At 42.0% G+C, this 23,942-nt stretch overlaps 1 protein-coding gene across 2 annotated transcripts in view; it reads right to left on the bottom strand.

The window, feature by feature from the left end:
• Positions 1–23,942, bottom strand: part of drosha (drosha ribonuclease III) — a 164,247-nt gene that overhangs the window by 134,412 nt on the left and 5,893 nt on the right. For both annotated transcript variants that reach the window (XM_072283348.1, XM_072283349.1), the window contains exons 3-11: positions 23,201–23,281; positions 18,897–19,140; positions 17,061–17,202; positions 14,397–14,560; positions 11,440–11,520; positions 10,360–10,446; positions 10,178–10,264; positions 5,669–5,740; positions 4,139–4,220 (exon numbers count right to left, since the gene is read on the bottom strand). In XM_072283348.1, coding sequence (XP_072139449.1) covers positions 4,139–4,220; positions 5,669–5,740; positions 10,178–10,264; positions 10,360–10,446; positions 11,440–11,520; positions 14,397–14,560; positions 17,061–17,202; positions 18,897–19,140; positions 23,201–23,281 — 1,040 coding nt within the window. The remainder of the gene's footprint in view (positions 1–4,138; positions 4,221–5,668; positions 5,741–10,177; positions 10,265–10,359; positions 10,447–11,439; positions 11,521–14,396; positions 14,561–17,060; positions 17,203–18,896; positions 19,141–23,200; positions 23,282–23,942) is intronic.

Raw genomic sequence — 23,942 nt, 5'->3', positions numbered from 1 at the left:
ATAACTGTTCTAAAATAGCCAATATCCATGATTCTTTTCATCTATTCCTTTCCTTATGTTTTCCCTGAAATGCACTTGTGCTTTCCGCATCAACTATGCGTTAATCACTCTCTAGGAAAAGTGACTTTATTTGATATACTACTTTTACTAGTGACTATTCTTATTTTTATGGCCTTCGATTGCAGATTCAGCCACTAGTGAAAACAGCAATTCTTCTCTGCTGATGAGAGGGCAATAAAATACCTGTTTCAGTCATGGGCCTGCAACTGTCTGAGATATATCACCAATCCCCTGGATATATCATTCTCTGTGCACTGAAGAAAGCACAGAAGTAAATTTGTCTTCGGGAGCAGAGGAAAGACGGCCAGCAGTTGAGGCAAACCAAGGATTGATGAGGTGATAAGCTGATCATTTGGCGTGTCACAAGGAGCTGGAATTGTTGCAGGGGTTGGCATATTTGTGACAGGGACAGTACTGAGTAGAGGGGAGGGGGAAGAGGAGTAATGTGCTCTGAACTCCCCTGCCTCAAGAAGATATATTAAAACACTAAAAAGGGGCTTATCTGGACCAGATTGCCAGCATAAGGACTATCACGTGATCCAGGCAGCTACTTTACATAGAAATGTTGAACACACACCCTGTTCAGTAACAAATGCAGGGATCACCACACCGAAAGGTGACTTGTGACTGGAACTGCCAAACAGGGCAAAGGGGTTTAACCCACATATAGCTGCAAGAGAAATTCTGGAACCCTTTGCATTAATTACTCATAAAATGTGATCTGATCTTCATCTAAGTCACAGTAATAGACAATCACAATCTGCTTAAACTAATAACACACAAAAAAATTGGACTTATTCTCGTCTATACTGAGTACACCATTTAAACAATCACAGTCTAGGTTCAAAAAAGTATGTGAAACTCTGGGGTAATGCCTTCTACGAAAGATGTTTGGAGTCAGGTTTTCCAATCAATGAGATTAGATCGGAGGTGTCCTGGCCTATAAAAATAACACACAATCAAGTTACTGACAGAGCCTGCTCTTCTCAAGGAAGGTCGGTTTATGTGCACCATACTTTGATCAAAACAATTTTCAGAGCACTTTAGAAGAAGAATTGTAGAGATCCATGAAGCTGGAAAAGGCTACAAAAGCATTTCTAAAGGCCTGAGTGTTCATCAGCCCCAGCAAGAGAATTTATCTACAAATGGAGAAAATTCAGTACTGTTGCTACTCTCCCTAGGAGTGGGCATCCTGCAAAGATCACACCAAGAGCGCAACATGCAATGCTGAAGGAGATAAAAAAGAACCCAAGGGTAGCAGCAAAAGACCGGCAAAAATCTCTAGAACTTGCTAAAGTCTCTGTCCATGTGTCCATTATAAGAAAAATCTCTGAACAAGAACAGTGTTCATGGAAGGACACCACAGAGGAAACCACTGCTCTCTAAGAAGAACTACTGCACGTCTCAAGTTTCCAAAGGACCACCTGGATGTTCCTCAATGCTGCTGGGACAATGTTTTGTGGACAGATGAGACAAAGGTTGATTGTTCTGGCAGAAAGGTACATCACTATGTTTGGAGGGAAAAGGAAACTGCACACCAACCCCTAAACCTCATCCCAACTGTGAAGCATGGTGGATGGAGCATCATGGTTTGGAGCTGGTTTGCAGCCTCAGGGCCTGGACAACTTGCATTCATTGAGGGAACAACGAATTCAAAATTGTATCAAGATATTTTACAGGAGAATGTCAGGGTAGCAGTCCAACACCTAAAGCTTAATAGAAGTTGGATGATGAAATACGACAATGATCCGAAACGCAGGAGTAAATCAACAACAAAATAGTTTAAAAAGAAGATCATCCGTGTTTTGGAATGGCCAAGTCACAGTCCAGACCTTAACCCAAATGAGACGCTGTGGCATGACCCAAAGAGGGCTGTTCATGTATCCCAGAAATTATGACGAACTGAAACAGTTTTGAATGGAGGAGTGGTCTAAAATTCCGCCTCATTGTTGTGCAAGTCTGATCAGCAGCTACAGGAAACTTTTGGTGGAGGTTTTGCTGCTAAAGGAGGTTCTACCAGTTTTTAAATACAAGGGTTTACATACTTTTTCCAGCCTGGACTGTGAATGATTAGGCAATGTGTTCAATAAAGACATGGAAAGTACAATTATTTACATGTTATTAGTTTAGGCAGATTGTGTTTATCTATAATTGTGATTTAGATGAAGATCAGACCACATTTTATGTTTAATTAATGCAGAAAACCAGGTAATTGCAAAGGGTTCACAGACTTTTTCTTGCAACTGTATGTCAATACTGTTTCCCAGGCCATTTAAAGTTAGCTATTTTCCGATGCAGAAGAAAGTGCTGCAAGACAGACTTTTTTCACCCAGAATTTCTACAAAACCCAATTAAATCCTTTTATACTTAAGGCTTCTTTTCATTAACTACACCCTCCTGTCCATAACTTTCTCATTCCCACACAAATGAAATCCAACCTGACTGTTCTTCTCAATAGGTGTAGCTTCACATTTCTGCCCAATATTAAAAGTCTACACAGCCGAGGAGAACCTCTGCCGTTCTAACCATATCACATCCAAGGAAAAGGTATGGTTCAGTCAATGGGACACAAAAGCACACGCCAGGATGGTGGAATAACAAAAGCTCTGCACTGGTACGATATCCCACAGAAGCTATTTCAGGGCTTCCCCAAATGTACAGCACAGTACAGGTCTGATTAACAACCAATTAGTATACTTTTGAAATGTGGCTAATGCTCTAATCCAGCAAGGACAATAGTGTGTGAAAGACCAGAAAATCAAGGCTACGTCCACTCTATGCTGGATAATTTTGAAAACAAAGCTATTTCTCTTCGTTTTGACCTTCCGTCCACGGTGAAACGGCGTTTTCATCCCCCGAAAACGGAGATTTTCGAAAACACTCTCCAGAGTGTGTAAATTTGAAAACGATTGTTTCGCATCGTAGTGTGGACGGGGTAAACGGAGAGATTTTAAAATGTTGTCATGACGACACCACGACAACAATGCTTTTTCTGCTTCTGCTTGGTACTGCGCAAGCACTGCCAGACGGCTGTTATAACGCACAGTCGGTGTGAACAGCGTGAGAGTTAAATTGTAAAGTGAGCTTTTTTGACTAGATCCCCTAAATTGATTTGATTGAGTCTATCTTTAAAAATATTAATGTCAGAAATATTGCGCAGGTCTGGTGGCAGAAGATTCCACTCTCTTGTTGATCTTGGGTAGAGGACGGCTTCATGCGTGTGTTGTTTACTTTATTGTCTACGTTAATAGTTTGTTTGGAGTTAAACATCTCCACGTTCTCCACTGCTTTGCTGACTTTGTAGTCGTTCGTAACTTGCAGAAACAGCTCAACTTCATTGTCTGTCTAAACGAAGAAGTCCGGGCTGATTTTTCCAGTGGAGGTTTTCTTTGCATTCCTCGAAGACATTGTTGAAAACTTCCTTTCGCTGTTGTTGTTGGTACTCTAGTTTTATTCTATGGAAACAGCACAACGCCGCCGCGGAAATGTAAATATTATACTGTTTCCTCTTTGCTTGTTTTCTGTAGATGTGTCTGCATATGCCCAGTAGGAGTATATTCGCCGAAGTATCTGTTTTGGTGTGGACAGAGATATTTTGAAAAACACGTAGTGTGGACGCCTGTCGTTTTTACTCGAAACTGGCGTTTTCAAAATTATCCGGTCTAGTGTGGACGTAGCCCAAGAGTAGTATTGGTAGCGAGCCAGGGATAACTCCCCTGATGTTTTCCTGAATAGTCTACCTAAGAACACCAAGGAGCTCTTGGCTTGATGTCTCAGTCAAAAGCAGCATCTTACAATCATGCAGTACTCCTGCGATACTGCATTGAAATGTCAACCTACAACTTTATGCTCAGGCTTCTGGAGAGAAACTGGAACACACAAGTGACTGACTAGAGGAGATGCAAGTAGCTACATGAGAGTGCCCTGGGTGAGAATGATACAAAGGACCATTCTTCTGAACATGTGCCAAAACAAAATCACCAATATGAGCAAGTATGTGTGCCAAAAGTTAATGCAAATATACTGTGCAAAATAACTGATTTTTCTGAAAATTAAAGATAATTATATTTCGCATTACCAACAATATTCCAGTCGTACAGCTCCAAAATATCTTTGTACAAGAATGAGGAAAACATTTCCAATCCTTTCACACAGAAATTCTGTAATCAAAACAAAAAACAAAATCTTAAGTCTTTGAAAGGCCAATAAAGTAAAACTTTAAAAACTTTTATGAAATCAGAAACCTACACTTTTATTCATTCATGAGAATACATTGAACTACAACACAAAGCAGTAAGTACAGGAACAAGCATATCAAATTCAAATCTTCAGACAGACAGACCAAGAGCTACTTAGGCTAATCCTTCCTGGTTTACACTTCCCCCACAGGTTATTTTCCTCCAGTGCTCACCCCACTACTACTTAAACTGTGATGGTGCTTCCTCTTTCCACAATTAACTCCAGATCCCATCTCTCTTTGAATGGCGAAGAAAGAAATCATCAACTTTCCCTTAATCCTTTACAAATCACCAGAAGACTACATCCTCTTGTGTTTGAGATACGTATTGTTCCCCACTAATTCTTTACATGAAATGAAAATATTGCATTTTAATTGCAGAAACCAAAACATGTGTTAAGAACTAATATAACTGAATCTGCAATTCTTAATCCTATGTAAATTTTTGTAGGACTTGAAGCAGGACGAGCCCACTAACGAGGACATTATCCAATCACTGTTTTAAGTTTTTCATCCTGACCTTATGTACCATTATAAACATTTCACTCGAATCAAACATGGCAATGACTATCTTCAAAACATTTGCTTAACCATATCCCCATGACATTCAGTAGCATTACGAGTGTCAAATCCCACCAGCATAAATATCTACAGGAGATCACTAACAATCAGTCAGTTAATGAGGCCACCCGCAGGAATACTGCAGCAGTAATTAATTTTTAATTATTTATTGAGATACAGTGCGGAATAGGCCCCTCTGGCCCTCTGAGCTGTGCTGCCATGCAACCCCCAATTTAACCCTGGACTAATCACAGGACTATTTACAATGACCAATTAACATACCAACCAGTCCGTCTCTGGACTGGGAACAATGGACAAGCTCCTTACAGACAATGGCGGAAAATGCCACGTTGCCACACTACGGTGCAAGGGGAAAGGCTGCCTTGCGTTGATTAACTATGTCATCAAATATTTACCACCATTTCCAAGACACACGGCACCAGTTTCACGGAACACTATACACCTCTTTTAATGGGTTCAACTGAAAGGAGACAAATTAAGCCCAAACACCATCCGGGACAAATTAACTTACTTGTATGGCCTGCCATCCACCTCATCAACTTATTGTGATTGCAACAATAAGATGCTTGGTACGATGCCATTTCAGTCTCATTATCTCAGGATCAATGATGGAACTTAGTGCTTTACAAACATCAGCCAAACCCCCTTCTTTCACCATCACCACCAAATTCTAAAGGACAGTTATATTTGCCAACAGTACCCAATTCTTATGAATTAAATGGGAGTACCATTAACGAATATAGATCTTTTGACCATTAGGTATTTAACAGAAATAAAATCCGTGCTTACCTCTGGCATCATTTCTTCTATGAAATGAATAGTGTAATCGATATTGAAACGTATGACTTTACATAAAGGAATCTGCAAAATTAATATCAATACACATTCAGTTAGAAATCACATTTTTTATCTAGTATGTGGTAACATTCACAACTACTATAAAGTGCATTCAGAGGTTAGTCAATGCTAGAATTAACTCCTCTCTGATGCAAGGACCTGGACCCACTGCAATTTGCTTACCACAACTTGGACCACCTATGTCAGGCTGCTGTTTATTAATTACAGCTTGGCATTCAACACTATCATGCCCTCAGTACTAATCAATGAGCTTCAAACCTGGGCGTTTGTACCTTTCTCTGCAACTGGTCCTGACCTGCAAGTGCCACTCAGACTGCGTTTTTTTTTATGGTGGATGAGTTCCTGTTCCTAGAGCTCGTCGGCTAACCGTTTTCCGATATTCCCTAGGCTCGGCTTCGGAGTTCCTCATGGAAAATAAAGTGAACTGACTTGAAGATGGTGCCTCCGGGGTGCGGCCCCGTGGATGACCGATTCCAGGCCGGTGTTGCCGACTGAGGCGTCGCTGGAGATGGAACATCAGGATTTCGCTGCGGCGGCTGTGTGGAAAAGCACTGCAGTAGATTGTAATGTCATAACAGCAACAGTCAGCCTCCCCTTTCGCTGTGAAAGTGGGTGATACCTCCCTGTGCCTTGTTAATGACGGAGGCAGAGAGCCTGTGGTATGTCGAACTGCTGGGTAAACAATAGATTTTGTTGCCTGCAGATCCTGGTCCCTCTTTGCGTGCTTTGCTGTTGCTCGGTGGGTGGTGGGCACTGACGCTTTCTGCTGAAACGGGCAGGTGGGGAGGGGAGAGGCAGCTTTGGGGTTCTAACATTTTTCTGTTGTTCATTCTTTTGGGGTGTTCCTGTTTGTTGTGAAAGTCTACAAAGACTAAGTATTTCAGGTTGTATATTGTATACATTCTCTGATAATAAACAGCCATTTGAACTAGATCCTTGACACCCCCATCGAGAGACCACAGTCAATGCAGATCGGTACAGTCGACCTTCACTAATCCGACCATCTGTAATCCGGTTCCTTCGATGATCCAGCACTGATTATGTTTAATGTGATCTTTCCGTAATTCGGCATTTTCACTAATACAGCACTCCTCAGGTCCCAATGGTTCCGGATTAGTGAAGGTTAGCTACTGCTTAATGTATAGGCATCCGTTAGTCTCGTGAGACCATGGATTTGCGCCTTGGAAGGTTTCCAGGGCACAGGCCTGGGCAAAGTTGGATGGAAGACCAGCAATTGCCCATGCTGCAAGTCTCTCCTCCCCACGCCACTGATGTTGTCCAAGGGAAGGGCACTAGGGCTGGTACAGCTTGGCACTGGTGTCGTCGCAGAGCAATGTATGGTTAAGTGCCTTGTTCAAGGACACAACATGCTGCCTCAGCTTAGGCTCGAACTAGCGACCTTCAGATCACTAGACCAACGCCTTAACTACTTCGCCACCCACCAACAATGATGGATCACTAATGTGATCCTTCTGTAATTCAGCATTTTCACTAATCCGGCACTCCTCAGGTCCCAATGGTGCCGGATTAGTGAAGGTCAACCTGTAGTAGTATTTCCTCCTCGCTGACAATCACAGGGGTACTTCAAGGATGCATGCCTGCACTGTTCCACTCTCTACACTGATAATTGTGTGGCTAGGCACAGTTCAAACGCCATATATAAATCTGCCAACGACGCCATTTTGTTGGCTAAATTTCGGTTGGCAGCAAGGAGTGCAGGAGTGAGATACAGCGGCTGGTGGTGGCAAAACAGCAACCTTCCACTCAACATCAGCAAGACCAAGGAACGTATTATGGACTTTAGGAATGGACAGCACATGGACCAGTCCTTACTGAGAGGTCAGCAATGGAAACGGTGAACAGCTTCAAGTTCCTAGGCGTCAACACCTGCCTTAGAGCCAACATATTGAAATAATCATGAAGGTACGCCTTCAGCCATAACTCAGTAGGAGTTTGAAGAGATTTGCTATGTCAGCAAAGACCCCAGGGAGTTTCTACAGATGTACAGTGGAGAGCATTCTGACTCGCATCGAGGCTCCAGTGCACAGGATTAAAAGTGGCTGCAGATGCCTGTAGATTCAGCCAGCTCCACCAGCCCTATCATGAGCACAAGTTTTGCCCACCATCAACAACATCTTCGAAATGCAATGCCTCAAGAAGGCGGCAACCATTATTAAGGACTAGGGGGGCCAACTATCTCACTCCCAAATAAGGGACAAAAGTAGCAGTCAAATAAGGGACACTTGTGTTTACCCCGAGAAAGACTACCATGAGGCCTTGCGCGGGCACCTGTGGGTGCATGTGTGTACGTGGCGATTTTTTCTACAAATCGCCTTTGGCTTAATCTTCCCGATTCTGCTTTTACTATATGTTAGTGTTATTTCAGGTTTTATGTGTTATTTGGTATGATTCGGTAGGTTATTTTTTGGGTCTGGGAACACTCAAAAATTTTACCCATATAAATTAATGGTAATTGCTTCTTCGCTTTACGCCATTTTGGCTTACATACCGTTTCATAGGAATGCTCTACCTCAGCGGGGGAAATACGGGACAAGGGCGGTCCCATATGGGACAAACTAATTTAGCCCAATATAGGGGATGTCCCGGCTAATACGGGACAGTAGGCAACCCTATTAAGGACCCTCACCTTCCAGGATATGCCCTCGTCTCATTACTGCGTCAAGAAGGAGGCACAGCAGCCTGCAGATAGACACTGAACAGTTTAGGAACAACTTCTTCCCATCTGCCATCAGATTTCCGATCATACCTCACTATTCCTCTTTTGCACTATCAGTTCTTTTTTATTGTAACATAGTAATTTTTATGTCTTGCGATGTACTGCTTTAACTAAAACAATAAATTTCACAACATACATCAGTGATAATAAACCTGATTTTGAAGATCAATAACATTTTCTTTGTGGAACCGGCTAGGGTATATTCTGCCTAAAAAGCGAGAGTTTATTATTTAACATGCCCAGGTGCAGAAGAAACAAAACGTGTTCCCTCAACGAATGAGCTCTGCTATTTTAGGATGCTGTTGTGAGAAAATGCAAATTATTTATAATACAGAAGAATCTAAACTATGAAAAAACTATTTGTTTTGTTAAAAGAAATTAAACAGTGGGGTTGAGTCGGAGGATGAGGTCAGACTGAAGGGGGTAGAAGTGTCTGGAATTCTCTGCCCACAAACTTTTCCCATCCCTGATCCACCCCTCCCCACCATCATCCACATCAAATAAGGACTTCAGGCACAAATACAAGTTAAGTACCCCTCATCCAAACTTCCAAAATCTAAAAACCTCCAAAATTTTAGCACTGACAAGACAGGACAAATGTTAAAATTCCACAAAGCACTAGGAAGGTTCCCAGGCGATGCGCAGGCCTCCGCGCACCACAGACATTTCTGAGAAGTGACCTCACATAAGAAAGTTTACCGAAAAATTTAAAAAACACTGCAAAAATTAAAAATGAAGATCTCAATCGTGTATTGAAAGAGTGGGTTCATCAGCATCAGGGTGAACATCTGGCGCATAACAGTATGCTGATCGGGAAACAAGCAGCAATCTATCACTATGAACCGAAAACTGAAGGTAATTGTTTCATGCACAAGATTATTAAAACTCCAAACTAGCCCCCCCTCCTCCCATCATAGTTGCTGTGGAACAGGCAGCCATTTGCAATTGATGGTAGATATGAAGACAACTATAGCGCTGGAACCCGGTACTAGATATGGTCGGGGGCAGTCATTCAACTCTGACAGTCTGCGGAGGACTCAGCTCTGACTGCAGACCGTTCACTGTGAGCGTCACACCAGCTATACATACTCTGTATATGTAATCAAAATGGATTTTGTCTTTAGACTTGGGTCCCATCTCCAAGGTATCTCATTATATAGATGCAAATACTCCAAAATCCAAAACAATTTCCTGCCCCAAAGCACTCCGGCTAAGGGTTGCTCAACCTGTATCAATATTCAGGGGTTGGAAAGCCAAATGATTAACATGCACAGATCACCCCAACATATAAAACTTCAGCATGAAATGGGATGCTTGATCCTTTACTTGGGATCAATTGAGAAATGTGATTTTAAAATCAAAAACAACAGAAAGCAAAAGGCGGCAGATTCCACACCCACCCTATTGATTACGGTTGATTTTGCATCAGTCCACTCACCCTGCTTTTTTCCACTACCCTGCAAAATCTATTCTCCAAGCTCTTATCCAATTTCGTTCTGAACATTCCTATTAAATCTGCTGTTTCAGATAATGCATTGCACATCACAAATCACTGCATACTGAGTGGAAAATCTTTTGGATGACATATTTTGTGACACTTATGCCTTGGGATCAATACGATCTGATCGGTCCTATACCACCTTTATGAGGAGAATGCAGTCAGTGTAATGGAATGGCTGATAACGTTCAACTGCAGTACTCACATTATTAAGAGGAGCGTGAGAAAAGAGGGAAAATCCTTCAAAGATGTACTCATGATCATCATACTCTATTACAGTTGGTCTGTCAGTCTAAAAGAAGAAAATTAAGGTTAAAGGTAAGATATTCAGAGGATACCATTGAAGAGTTCTTACTAATTTTCTTATAAGGCTGACAATACAATTACCAAGAAGTTAGTAGGCGGAGAAACTGTAATTCGATAGTGGAATAATCTTCCTGCATTATTCGTCATGGGACGACACGCTTCAATTGCCTGCAAAGAAGCATTCCAAAGTTTATTACCATTGCAGAAAAAGAGCACAGCACAATTACTTATTTTCTTATCCTCTTGGCCTTTAATGGACTGCAGTTGTGAGCAGATTTCTGTTATCAAGTTCTTATTTTTTAAATCAGATTTGGTGCAAGTAAGTCCCTTTTACAATGAAGGTAAACCCAAACTCAGCAACATTGACGCTTCTCACCTCTCGAATACGGACAGGCTTAATGATCCATCAAAAATGTACACGTGTGGCAAAGGGGCACAGACGTGAGGGTTACTGCTGCAATGCTCCAGGAACCTGGGGTCCTTTCTGACCGGGGACACTGTCCCTAGTTTGGGATCTTCCACCAACCACCCCCCGCCCCATTGGTGCTCCAGTCTTCTTCTATGTTTTCATGGATGTGACGCTGGATTAGTTAGCCTACTGCCCTGTTATGGGCAGATGGTAGGAGAACCAGGGGAGTTGATGAACATGTGAAGAAAAAGAAAGATTACAGGAGGTCAGTGGGGAAAAGGACTGTTGGGAATGTTCTGAAAGTGTGAGATCAAATAGCCTTGTAGATCAAATAGCCTCTTTCCACTTTGTAATGAAATACAAATATAACACATCTCAAGGTCTCTGGTTCCAGGTGTTAACTTTTTCCCTCGGGGCCAGCAGTCAGTAGCACTCTTGCCCTTTGAATCAGAAAGTTGGGAGTTCAAGTTTCAGGCAAGAAAAAGTTGCATGGAAACCTAGGTTGAGCTATAGTGTAGCACCACACTGACAGGGATGGGATCTTTTGGATGAGGTGGCGTCTCTCACAGGTACTTCCAATTCTTATTTCAAAGAATTATTCCAGGCATCAGGAAACTAAAAGATGCTATTAAACAAGCACACAACATAAGCACGCCTATGATTAGAATAAAGTTAAATTTACAGGCAGCAAAGCTTCCATAATGATCAAGGCACAAAGGTCCATTAAATTAGGGAAGGCAAACCAGTCTTACCTCTTCACCAGGGTAAATGCTATGTCTGATCCCAGTTCGCTTAGCCTTGGCACTACATTTACATAATGGACCATCATTCATCTGTGAAACAAACAAGCAGAAACTAAATAAAAATCAACTTTGGAAACCCTGAGGAACGTTATCTCCAATTACCAATAGCGCCCAAGGTATTTGTTTTGGGATATGGGAATCACATGCAAAGCCAACATTTAACACTCATCTTTGAACTCTTGTCCTCTTTGAACCACTACAGTCATTATCATACAGTTCTGAAACAGGCTCTTCAGCCTGAATTGTCCATGCCAAACAAGATATCAATCTGTTAAAGCCATTTTCCTTTATGTGGTCCATAACCCTCTATTCCTTTGCTATCCATGCACCTGCTCAAATGCTTTTTAAAATGTTGTGATTGTGTTAGACTCTAGCCCATCTCTGGCAACTTGTTCCACATAACCACCACCCTTTGTGTGGAAAAACTTGCCCTTCAGATCTCCTGTAAACATTTCCCCTCTCATTTTAAACCTCTAGTTTTAGACTCACTTGAGTGAGTGAGTCGGTGAAGGTTGACCATGGACCCTGGCTGTCTAGATACACAAGCCTGGGCAGTCCGATACAGAGAGCAAGTTGTCACCTTTTTAGCAAGCTCCCCCTCTCTACATATCTGATGAACTCAAAGGAATGGCAGAGACCGATACAATTTGGTACCAGCAGTGTCGCAGGAGTTGCCAGTCAGCGTTGAAGTCAACGCAGGACTGCCTTAGGGACTCCAGCTCCCAATTTTTCCCCTCGGGGTTTACTCCCAAAGCCTTCCCCATGAGTGGGTATAGCCGCAAGGCAGCGGAGGTTTGTAATCAGTTTCCTTCCCCTAGACGAGTCGCCAACCACAGATGATGAGCCCCATTTGCCCAAAAGCAACTGGTTTTAAGGTGCCAGTAACCCGCCTTTGCCCCTTCTCCTGTCAGTAGAAACGGTTCTGCCGGGCTTAGTAGCTAAGCCATTTGTGAAGGCCAGGAGCTGTATTTGGTTGTCAGAGGCTATTTGAGGGGCACGCCATTGGGAACATTTAATAGGCAATGGGAGCTTGTCCCCATTACCACCCCTGTATAATCATAACCTTAGACTTATTAACCCAGGAAAAAGTCTGTTACCATCTATGCCCAGACGATTTTATAAACATCTATAAGGTTACCCCTCAGCATCCTGTGCTCCAGTGAAAACAACCCTAGCATATCCAATCTCTCCTTGTAACCAAACCTCTACATTCCAGGGAACATCTCCGGGCATCTCTATCGCACTCTTTCTATCACTACCACATCAGTTGTTACCATAACTGCAAACATTACTCCAAAGTGTCGCCTCGCTGACATCTTGTACGTACAACTGCAACATGATGTCCCAACTCTTATATTAAGTACTCCTGTGAAGCAAGTCTGAGTAGTGGTGATCTCATTCCCACAAAAACAAAATGATTTCGAGGACAAACAAGGAGAGACTGAGGCAAAACACCAAGTTTTTAAGAGTTTGGATGTTTTTGAGGCAACTCTCAGGGACGAGAGAGTTCCTGCTCATAGGTTATGGATTAAACTTCAGGAAGTTAAGTGTGTGTTGAAATGGATGTTGCTTTGGGCCTACTGCAGGGATTCGAACCTAAGGACTCAATTTGGTTCAGAATGCTGCTTTTGTTGCTCGCTTCTGTTGTTTGCACGATTTGTCTTTTTGTTCTCTTTCTCTGTGCCCACTGGAGGTTGGTCTTACTTTTTTTTTCTAAATTGGGTTCTTTCGGCTTCCTTGCTTTGCGACTGCCTGTAAGCAAACAAATCTCAAGGTTGTATAATTTACACATTGTTTGATACTAAATGCTCTTTAAATCTTTGGAATAGTCTCCCTGAACTCTGTGCAACAGTGAATATCAGAGTAAAGCAAAGAGACCGGACACTGAGAGGTACATGAAGTTACTGTGCACACAAAGAAGATAAAAAAAAATCTACACCCATGTGACCAGGATAAAATAATCCTGGTTTAACGTTAATAAGGCAATCAAAGATTCTAATGAGGTTTTCCTTTAATCACAGAATACAGACAACGGCTCATAAAGCTCAACATTTCTAGTTCCCAAATGGAATGGGGTGCAACTCATTTCAATAAGCTGTTTATGTCCAACTGAGAAGGCAGACAGGGCCATATTTTAAATTCTCATCTGATAAGTAGCAGTCTAGACAATGTAGTATCTGCTCAGTATCAAGGAATGGCAAACTAGACATTTCTGTTCAAGCCATCTGAAAAAAGAGACATGAGGAACTCCTCTGAAAGGCAAGCTCACTACCCAGTGAGCCAGTAGAATCCATGCAAAGAAAATAAAGTGGAAGGAGGCAGATTTCTACCAACAGTTTTTCCCACCTAGTAAAATTAACAATGTCTTGAATTTTTCAAAAATAATGTAAAACCATTATTTCTGAGTTAAGCATACCAGTCACAGGTTGCTAATTTGTCAGCATACCCCTCAGTACAACTCAATAAAAGCCTGGAAATATAACCCTACAAATCTGGCCCAGTCAAGGCATGTTACACCCAGCATGAGCCAATTAGAATTCTTTTCTTAGAGAAAATTATTGGGGAAAAAAATTGGAAAATTATTGAAACCATAAATATCATCTGGAAAAAAATCAGTATTTTTTGATATGTTCTGATGAAAAGTCATCAACCTGACTTATTCTCTTTCTCTCTCCACAGACGCTGACTGACTTGCTGAATCTTTCCCTCATTTTCGTCTTATTCAGCCACCTGGTTTAATTTTTGCAGAAAATTCATGACACATGAAAAACAATCCTAAATCCAAGAAAAAAATTTCATTGAGAGAGGGTTCTTTCTCACAGATTTATAGACATCTATTGCATGGAAAGAGGTCATTGTCAACGCATATCCACGTCAGCTGTGCACTGTAATATTAGCTGACAAACCTGGCCTGGATCATTGTACCACAGCTCCTCATGTAGTCGGTCAGGGTGTGCCTTTCGACGTTTGATTTCTTCAATGACATCAATAATCTCGGAATCTGAGCTGCATGTACTGCTTCCACTGCTGTCATCATCCGAATCACAGCCCGAGTCACTGGAGCTGTCCTCTGAGTAACAGAAATCAAATTAACATTATAATTAATAATAGATCACTAGGGTGATGGAGAAATACAATACGTTTCTCCGAATACAGAAATGAAAAGGTGTGTGTGTCCACAGCAACTTCTATGCTTTTTCCCCCCAGGTACATCATAAACAATGATGAACCTTTAAAACCCAGTCACAGTTTCAGATTGTAAAGTCTGGCAGGAAGCTCCCACAAGCACCAAAAGTGCTGTTGGCAATCCAACAGATGCAACAGATAGGCAGAGCCTGTCCTCTTTTAAACCAAAGAAGGTTGGCAATATTTCATTATTACAGAAATGAGAATATTTAAACTGAGACACAGGTTATGACAAAGGACAAGTTTAGTTGTGTACAATGGTTTGGTTATTAGACTCTCCTCTAAGCTGGTCCAGAATAGATGGAGATAAAAGTAGGTACAGGCATCAGCTTCTATAACTACACGTCCCACAGCAGATAAAACAGACTGAGGATAAAGGAAAAACATTGCATGGCTCAGAAAATTCCTGCCATTACGAGGTTATGGCACTCCCACTGTCTGTGAAGAGGTCACGATGAGCAACTTGAAACAGATAGAAATGACCAAGATCTTCTACCACGGATCTCATTATATGACAGTATGGCCAATTCATAGTAACAATCCTAATAAAATGTTAATAGCTACTCAGCAGATCAGACAGTGTTCTGGAGAAACAGATGCTGTCTTGCTGAGTATCCCCAGCCATTTCTTTTATTTCAAATTTTCCAACATCTGCAGCATTTTGCTTTTCAACAATCTCAATAACTTAGTCCACACCAGATGCAAACACATAGTAAGGAGAATCATCAGTTCTGTTGAGATTTATATCAGATGCCCATATCCTAGTGAGCTAGTTAATACGTGTTCTTTTACACTGAGCAATAAATTATATGGATCTCGTTACTACACATAAGCTTTTTAAAAAAATACTATATTGTCCTAGAATGTTGCCAGGGGAACACATCCAACTGTGCTATGACCGTTATTCCTTTGGGATATAAGTCTGACTTGCCCTTACTCCTCAAAAATGGGCTATCGCCACAAAATGCCTTCCTCCTCCCCATTTCCATGTTGTTGCCCTTATAGTAATCTGAATTACTATAAATCTGAATGAGACCATGATATTAACGTGCTGTCGTAAGTGCAATTACAATGAAAGCACGGCAGCACCTCTACTTCCTTAGGAGTTTGCGAAGATTCTGCATGACATCTAAATCTTCCACAAACTTCTACAGATGTGTAGTAGACAGTATATTGACTGGCTGCATCACAGCCTGGTATGGGAACACCAATGCCCTTTAACAGAAAATCCTACAAAAAGTAGTGGATACAGCCCAGCCATCACAGGTAGAAAACTCCTCGCCACTGAGCACATCTTCAAGAAGTGTTGTCACAGGAAAACAGCATCCATCAGCAGGGACGTCCACCACCCAGGGCATGCTCTCTTCTCACTGCTGCCATCAGAGAAAAGATACAGGAGCCTCAGGTGCCACACCAATAGCTTCAGGAACAGTTATTACCCATCAACCATCAGGCTCTTGAACCAAAAGGGATAACTTCACTCGCCCCATCATTGACATGTTCCCACAACCTATGGACTCACTTTCATGAATCTTTATCTCATGTAGTCCATATTTACTGACAATTTATTTATTATTTCTTTATTTTTGTATTTGCACGGTTTGTTGTCTCTTGCACAATGGCTGAACGCCCAATTTGAAGCAGTCTTTCATTTGATTCTATTATGGTTGTTATTCTAGCATGGATTTGTTGAGTATGTCCACAGGGTTAGATATGGTTACATATATGTACTTTGATAATAAACTTACTTCGAAGTTTGATTAGCAACAAATCATAGCATTAGGAAGTACTCATCAAAGGTTCTAGGAATATAGTAAGAACTAATTAATTATGTTTTATTTTGGATTTGCAGCAGCCAGGATATTTTGCTTTAAAATGAGGGAATGGCCCTGGATGCCTACAGTTAATCCACTTACTAGAAAACTCACTGAACCATTGAAGAACATAATAACAGCAAGAAGCAGCCCATCACCACTGATTTGTTTGTAACATCCTCCATATTACAATGTTTGTAATATTCTTATATCCTCTATAATCCTGCATTTATTTCTCCTACAAATTCAACTCCTTCAAGGCTCTCAATGAACCTACTTTTACCACCTATAGAATACTGTATTCCAACTCCAACCACTCACTGCATTCCAAGCTTTCCCTTAGTTTTCTTCAGATCCTTTTGGCAGCTGCCTCACAACAAAATTGTTATTGCCTCCTAAGTTATCTGCCTTCAATTCAAACTGAATCTTCAAATCTTCTTTGCCTTCTCTGCTCTAAGAACTACACAATCCATTCTCTCTAATCTCACATTCAGGAAACATTCAAGTAAATCTCTTGCATCTTTTGAGAACTTGCCTATACATTTACACGTACAATCAATTTTTCCTCACCTGGCTCTTCATCCAGTTTGGTTTTTGGGGGTTCCCATACAGGTCGAGCAGCTTTAGCCTTTTCCTGTCTCTGTCCAAGTTCCTCTTCAAACCTTTTATAAAGATTTCGTAGTTTACTTGTGCCAACAACAGTAGAGTCGCCCTGCAACATTAAATGTTTATTTTAATGCAACGCCCTCAAATGAGAAACATTTTCTGCATAGCTATATACAGAAGAATGTTTGCAAAACTGTTAACCTTTAAATTTTCTCCACCTCCTAAGTTCTGGCGCCATGTAGACATGGCACAATCTTTCTATGACCACATAGATTTCTCCCAGGTGATCCCATGTCCTTCTACTGCACAAAAATGTACTGGTTCATTGTGAGCTGTCTGTTGTAAATAACCTATGGCTCTGGTAAGCAGGAAGGAGGATCTTGGGGTGGGGGGGGGGGTTGGGTAGGGAACCTAAAATGGGCACGTGAGACAGAACAGGTTTCAGGGAAATAAAAGGAGGAGAAGATGGTGACGCGACGGCAGCGTGCTCGGCCGCTTCGGTAGTGATGTCTGTTTTCTGTCAAGTAGGGGACCATGCACAATTCTGATTTGATGGAGACGGACGTGAGAGTACGGAGGAACATCTGGAAAACTTCTGAAATGTCCGCTTCGCTGCCGCTGCTAGTGTGTGGTAACTGGAATCTCCGGAGCGGAAGGCCCTGAAATCCTCGGCTTTGCGTGTTTCAGCGGCCGGGGTGAGGTCGAGGGTGCTCGGCAGAGGGTGGCGCTCAGGAGGCTGTATCGGAGAGGCTGGTCGGAGGCTTGAAGTTTTCGGACGGATGGACTCAGTGTCGGCTGTGGTCGGCTGCTTCCAAGGCATCAGCAAGTTGATGGTGCCTGGAGGTTTATGGCAGGGAGCTTCTACCTTTTGCTGCCTGCTATCAGGGACTCGGGGACGTTTGAGACTTTATTTACCGTGCCCATGGTTTGTTCTTCATCAACTTATGGTATTGCTTTGCACTGCTGTAACTATATGTTATAATTATGTGGTTCTGTCAGTGTTAGTCTTTGGTTTGTCCTGTTTTCTGTGACATCACTCCGGAGAAACATTGTATCATTTCTTAATGCATGTATGCATTTCTAAATGACAACAAAAGAGGACTGAGTGTTCTCATAATCTAATCTAATTAATAGAATTGATGGGATTTGGGAATACTCTGAGTTGTCATAACTGCATGTGCTGTATGGCATTTCAAAACATGAAGAAAATAGTCAAACCATACAGCAGAGAATATGGTCACTTGGCCCACCATGCATATGCTAGCCCAATGCAAAAACTATTTAATTTAGCTTATGCTAACAGTGTTTAATATTATATTTCATATTAACCAGATAAGAACTTTCACTGAAAGACACTTACAGCATTGTGCACTGTATTATTCTTTAATATTATCTTATTCTATAATAAAAATAAAGTACTAAAAAGATAGAAATAAATTTATGTAGTTGATCAAAATTGATAAATTACATTCAACTATAAAAATTGGACCAACTGTTTTCTGTTCTTTATAAAAAGAAATGGCTGAGACCTGAAATTTAAGAATTGACAAGATAGCCAGACAGAAGTTGTTTGCATATGCTACAATTCAAAACTAGAGGTCACCATCCCCAGCAGATCCAACAGGGAATCTGGGAGAAACGCAAAGAGAGATTAGCATTACCAGGAGTGGTTGAGCTGAATTGAATAGATGCATTTAGAAAGTTGGAATGAACAATATGGAGAAAGAGAGCAGGATGTGGTGATGCAATAAAAATAAGGTTGGGAAGAGAGTGGGCAGAGAACAAATGCATGTGCCTTACCACCTGGTCCATGGGATCGCTGGAATAGTAATTCTCAGAGTGAGTGCAGCGTATCCAAACCGGCTTTGTATTTAACAGGTCCTCATCCTCTCGCTCTTCTTCAATTTTCTCAGCAAAGGTGATCTCTTCTGGCTCTTTGCTTCGAGTGGCTGGAAGAGATTTCTCCTTATTTGAACTGTGGCCAGACCTTCGGTCTCTCTCAGCCTCCCAATGAAGTCGTTTCTTTTCTCTACTACCTGAGCGGCTTCAACAAAAAACAGAATGATCTCATTTGTTTTCAAGACTTGCAACACGAAAAACCTTGGCTTTCTAATCAAGTAATCATGTACTGTGTAAAAGTCTTAGGCACACATATATAGCTAAGGTGCCTAAGAATTGTGCAGACCATTGTATTTGTCAACGTGGAGCAGAGAGTGAGTTTGTAAATCCCGCAGGAGCAAAGGATGTTGGGAATGATGAGGGTGACGTGCTGCAGGAGGGGTGTGGGACAGATGGCTGGGGTGGCAAGAGGGTGCACTCAGCTGTAAGTCACCAGGCAGGGTCATCTGATTCCAAACAATTGGTTTATTGATCATTACAGAGTGTCTCTCTGATGCTTCCTGCTCCCTTTCCCTTTCCCTGCCCCCTTCCCACTCTCATTCCACATAGAGACTCAGGTTTATCATCACTCACATATGTCATGAAATTTGTTTTTTTTTGCAGTAGCCGTACAGTGCAATACATAAAATCACTACAGTACTGTGCAAACATCTTAGGCTCCCTACCTATACGTCCTGTAGGTTTAGAGTCAATTTTGAAAACTTGGCTCACTTTCTATAATCAAAGAGTGATCCATTTGAGTTTAAAACATTAAGAAGAATTGACTAGTTAGATACAACAGTGGTCCCCAACCACCGGGCCGCAAAGCATGTGCTACCGGGTCGCGAGGAAACGATATGATTTGGCCATATGGAACGATATGAGTCAGCTGCACCTTTCCTCATTCCCTGTCACGCCCACTGTTGAACTTTAACGCACGCAAGGTCATCAGTGACCCAAGACGCAAATGACCCAAGACATGCAAAGGAATGGGTCCGTGACCCATTTGTGAATGTCCCTGGTGAATCATCCATGTCAGCGCGGGAAGAAGATCAACTCTTTGAGCTTGCAAATGACGCTGGGCTGAAAAGTATGTTTGACATAACATCTCTGCCGGCATTCTGGATCAAAGTCAAGACTGAATATCCTGAGATAGCCACGAAAGCACTGAAAAAATTGCTTCCATTTCCAACATCATATCGCTGCGAAGCAGAGTTTTCTGCAATGAATGCAACGAAAACTAAATTCCGGAATAGACTGGACAAAAGGAACCGCCTTCGAGTATTGCTGCCTCCCATCACCCACCGATAGGAAGGTCTTGTTGCAGGAAAACAAGCCCAGGGCTCCCACTGATTCACCGATATTGGTGTGTTGCAATGATTTTATATGTTCATACAAGGAAAATATGCGCTGTGTGTTTAATATCCGAACGTTACTTAAATTGTTATGATGATATTGACGTATAAGTGACTTATAATTCAGAGATCCACAACCTCCAGGCTGCGAAGAACGCAGCGGTACAGCGGTAGTCAGAAGACACCCAGCGCATCTTTAAGAAAAAAGCCGAAATAAACAAGCTAATTAATTACGTGTCGGGCAGCACCTAACCAATTAGCTTGTTTATTTCAGCTTTTTTCTTAAAGATGTTTTGGGTGCGTTCTGGCCACCGCTGTACCGCTGCATTCTTTGCGGCAATGTATCAGTCCGCGGCCCGGAGGTTTGGGACCACTGTTATAATTGACTTATCACTACATTCATGCAAGGAAAATATGCGCTGTGTGTTTAATATTGAATTTGTTAGATAAACCCCTTTAGAAACAAAATTGAGTGTATTAGCCACTTATGAGTGACTTATAGCTGACTTATCACCTATACTCCGGTCGTGATTAACACGCACCAACTCCCCCCCCACCCACCCCCCGGCCAGTCCGCAAGAATATTGTCAATATTAAACTGGTCCGCGGTGCAAAAAAAGGCTGGGGACCCCTGAAGTACAATGAATATCCCATTGGCACAATATTAAAGACAAAAGAGCATAACATTAACATCAGGTCATGGCCCAAGAGATTATAACGAATAAACAAGAATCAAGTTCAGGTTCTGTTCATTGCCCTCTGAATATACATACATACAAACAAACAATGTTCCTCCAGACCACAGCACACCCACTGAATGCCACATAAAGCACATAAAACAACATATTACCATAAATTAATGAACTATAATTCAAAATGAATACAGAGCACTACAGAAGTAAACAGTAAATAGTATAGCTCGCTGTTCTAGTGACGAGACCTCGAAGGTGGCAGGGTATTCATTAGTCTCACAGCTTGAGGGAAGAAACTGTTACAGTCTGGCAGTCCCAGTCCTGATGCTCCTGTACCTCCTTCCGCACAGTAATGGGTCCAAGAGATTATGGGATGGGAGGTAGGGATCCTCAACAATTCTTCGGGCCCTTCATCTACAATGCTCCCAGTAAATGTCACAAATGGGAGGGAGTGAGATCCGGGAGGTCCTCTCAGCAGCCTATACGATCTTCTGTAGGGACCTGTGGTCTGTTCCTTACCACACAATGATGCACCCAGACAGGAGAATATTGATGGTGCTCCTGTAAAAAGCTGTTAGACTGGGGACAGGGAGCAAGGCATGCCTCAATCACCTCAGAAATTGCAGACGCTGCTATGCCTTCTTGACTAGTGAGGAGTCCAGATTAGATCCTCTGTTATGTGCACACCAAGGAACCTCATGCTCCTCACTCTCTCTACAGCAAAGTGGTCAACCTGCTCCTTCTGGAAGTCCACAATCATCTTTTGTCTTGTCCACACAGAGACTCAAGTTGTTGTTCTCACACCTCCTCTCTGTGTGCTGACTCAACGTTTTTGCTGACGAGGCCAACCACTGCTGTGTCATCAGTGAACTCGATGTGCGGTTTGAGCTGGAACTGGCAGCGTAGCTCAGAGTCCGCAGCGGGCCGAGCACACAGCCCCGGGAGGCACCAGTGCTTAGTGCAATGGAGTTTAAGATGTCGCTGTCATTTCGCACTGACCTGAGTCTTTCCGTCAATGCTGACAATATTGCAGCTTCACGATTAATAATGCAATAATTTATTTTGATAATTGCATGACCTTAAAATCTATTCTGTGTTAAACCTGGCACAAACATAGCAGTCCATGATCAACTCATTGGGAGAGATCTGTTCCCAAGAAAAGGAGTAGGATAAGTGAAAGAATGCCACCATGTTCTCCCAGAACAGTATCGGAACTAAATGTTTATAATAGTTTTTACGTGTTATTATTTGTGAACGTCAAAGACACACATAGTTGTAACACTAAACATATTTTTAGCAGATACTGAGCCTGGGGACGGGGTCTCCACAGCTGTCAAAACCTGCTTGTGGGTGCAGCAGCCTAACTATACGGAACTAACTTCTAAACAGTGCTTTGAACCACATCAGAACCAACAGCATGACCCGGAGGCACACAGCCATCAAGATCAGGGCAACAGAAGACTTGCGCCATCGCAGGTTTAGAATAAACAGCTTACATCAGTAAAGAAATCGGAATTGGAATTGGTTTATTATTGTCAATGTACTGAGATACAATGAAAAGCTTGTCTTGCATACTGTTCATAAAGATCAAATCATGACCTGGTGTCTTAAGGTAGAACAAGGTAAACTATTAACAGAAGCAGAATAAAGTGTAACAGCTACAGAAAAAGAATAAAGCAGGAAAACAATAAGATGCAAGATCATAACAGGGTAGATTATAAAGTCAAGAGTCTACCTTATTGTACTAGGGGGCAATTTAATAATCTTATAACAGCAGGGTAGCAGCTATCATTGATCCTGGTGGTATGTGCTTTCTAACTTTTGTGCCTTCTGCCCGATGGAAGAGAGGAGAAGAGTGATTGTCCAGGATGGGTGGGATCTTTTGTTATGCCGGCTACTTTACTGAGGAAGTACAGATAGAGTTTATGGACAGGAAGGTGGTAAAGGCACCTTTACCAAAAGTACACCACAAAGGGATTCATAGGTGAGTTCCCAAAAAAAAATGTCAAGCCATTTAAAAAGAAAACTGTGAACTGTTTATTGAGAAGCATCTTATGGCAGATGGACAGCAAGGTTTGCCTTTTGGCCATGGGAGGCAAGGGCTTGGCTGATGATGACAATATAATTAAACAATATCAAAAACGTCTGTGAAAGAATTGAAGAGATAAGAAAATCTTACCTGTGTGTCCTTTTCCGATCCCTCCTGTGCTGCCTTTCATAGGAAGGAGACCGGTAGATATCACGATGTTTATGTCTCTCCCTGAGAAACACAAAGTAGTTCAAAGTAAATTTATTATCACGTATTATATATATCCATAACTACCATGGGATTCATGTTCTTACAAGCATTTAGAGGAAAAATAAAGAAGTACAATAGAATTTACAAAAATAGCATACCTGTGACCTCAGCAATCAACACTGGGTCCAATCACAAACAAGGGAAAACCTGCAGATGCTGGAAATCCAAGCCACACACACAAAATGCTGGAGGAACTCAGCAGGCCAGGCAGCAACAATGGGAAAGAGTTCAGCCGACATTTCGGGCCGAGACTCTTAATCAAGACCCATTGTTGTTTGTCACCTGTATCAACAATCTGGATGATAATGTGGTTAAGTGGATCAGCAAATTTGCTGATAACAAGACTGAGGGGTGTAGTGGACAGTGAGGAAGGCTACCATGGCTGCAGGGAGATCTGGACCAGCTAGAAAAATGGCAGATGGAATTTAACGCAGACAAGTGTGGGGTTTTGCACTTCAGGAGGACCAACCAGGGTCAGTCTTACACAGTGAACAGTAAGACACTGAGGAGTGTGGTACAACAAAAAGGGATGTGGGAATACAGGCCCATAATTCGTTGAATGTGGTGTCACAAGTAGATAGGGTCATAAAGAGAGCTACTGGCACATTGGCTTTCATAAATC

The sequence above is a fragment of the Mobula birostris genome, chromosome 19, assembly GCF_030028105.1.
Source record: "Mobula birostris isolate sMobBir1 chromosome 19, sMobBir1.hap1, whole genome shotgun sequence".
Taxonomy (NCBI): Eukaryota; Metazoa; Chordata; class Chondrichthyes; order Myliobatiformes; family Myliobatidae; genus Mobula; species Mobula birostris.
This window is presented reverse-complemented; position numbering and strand designations above follow the sequence as displayed.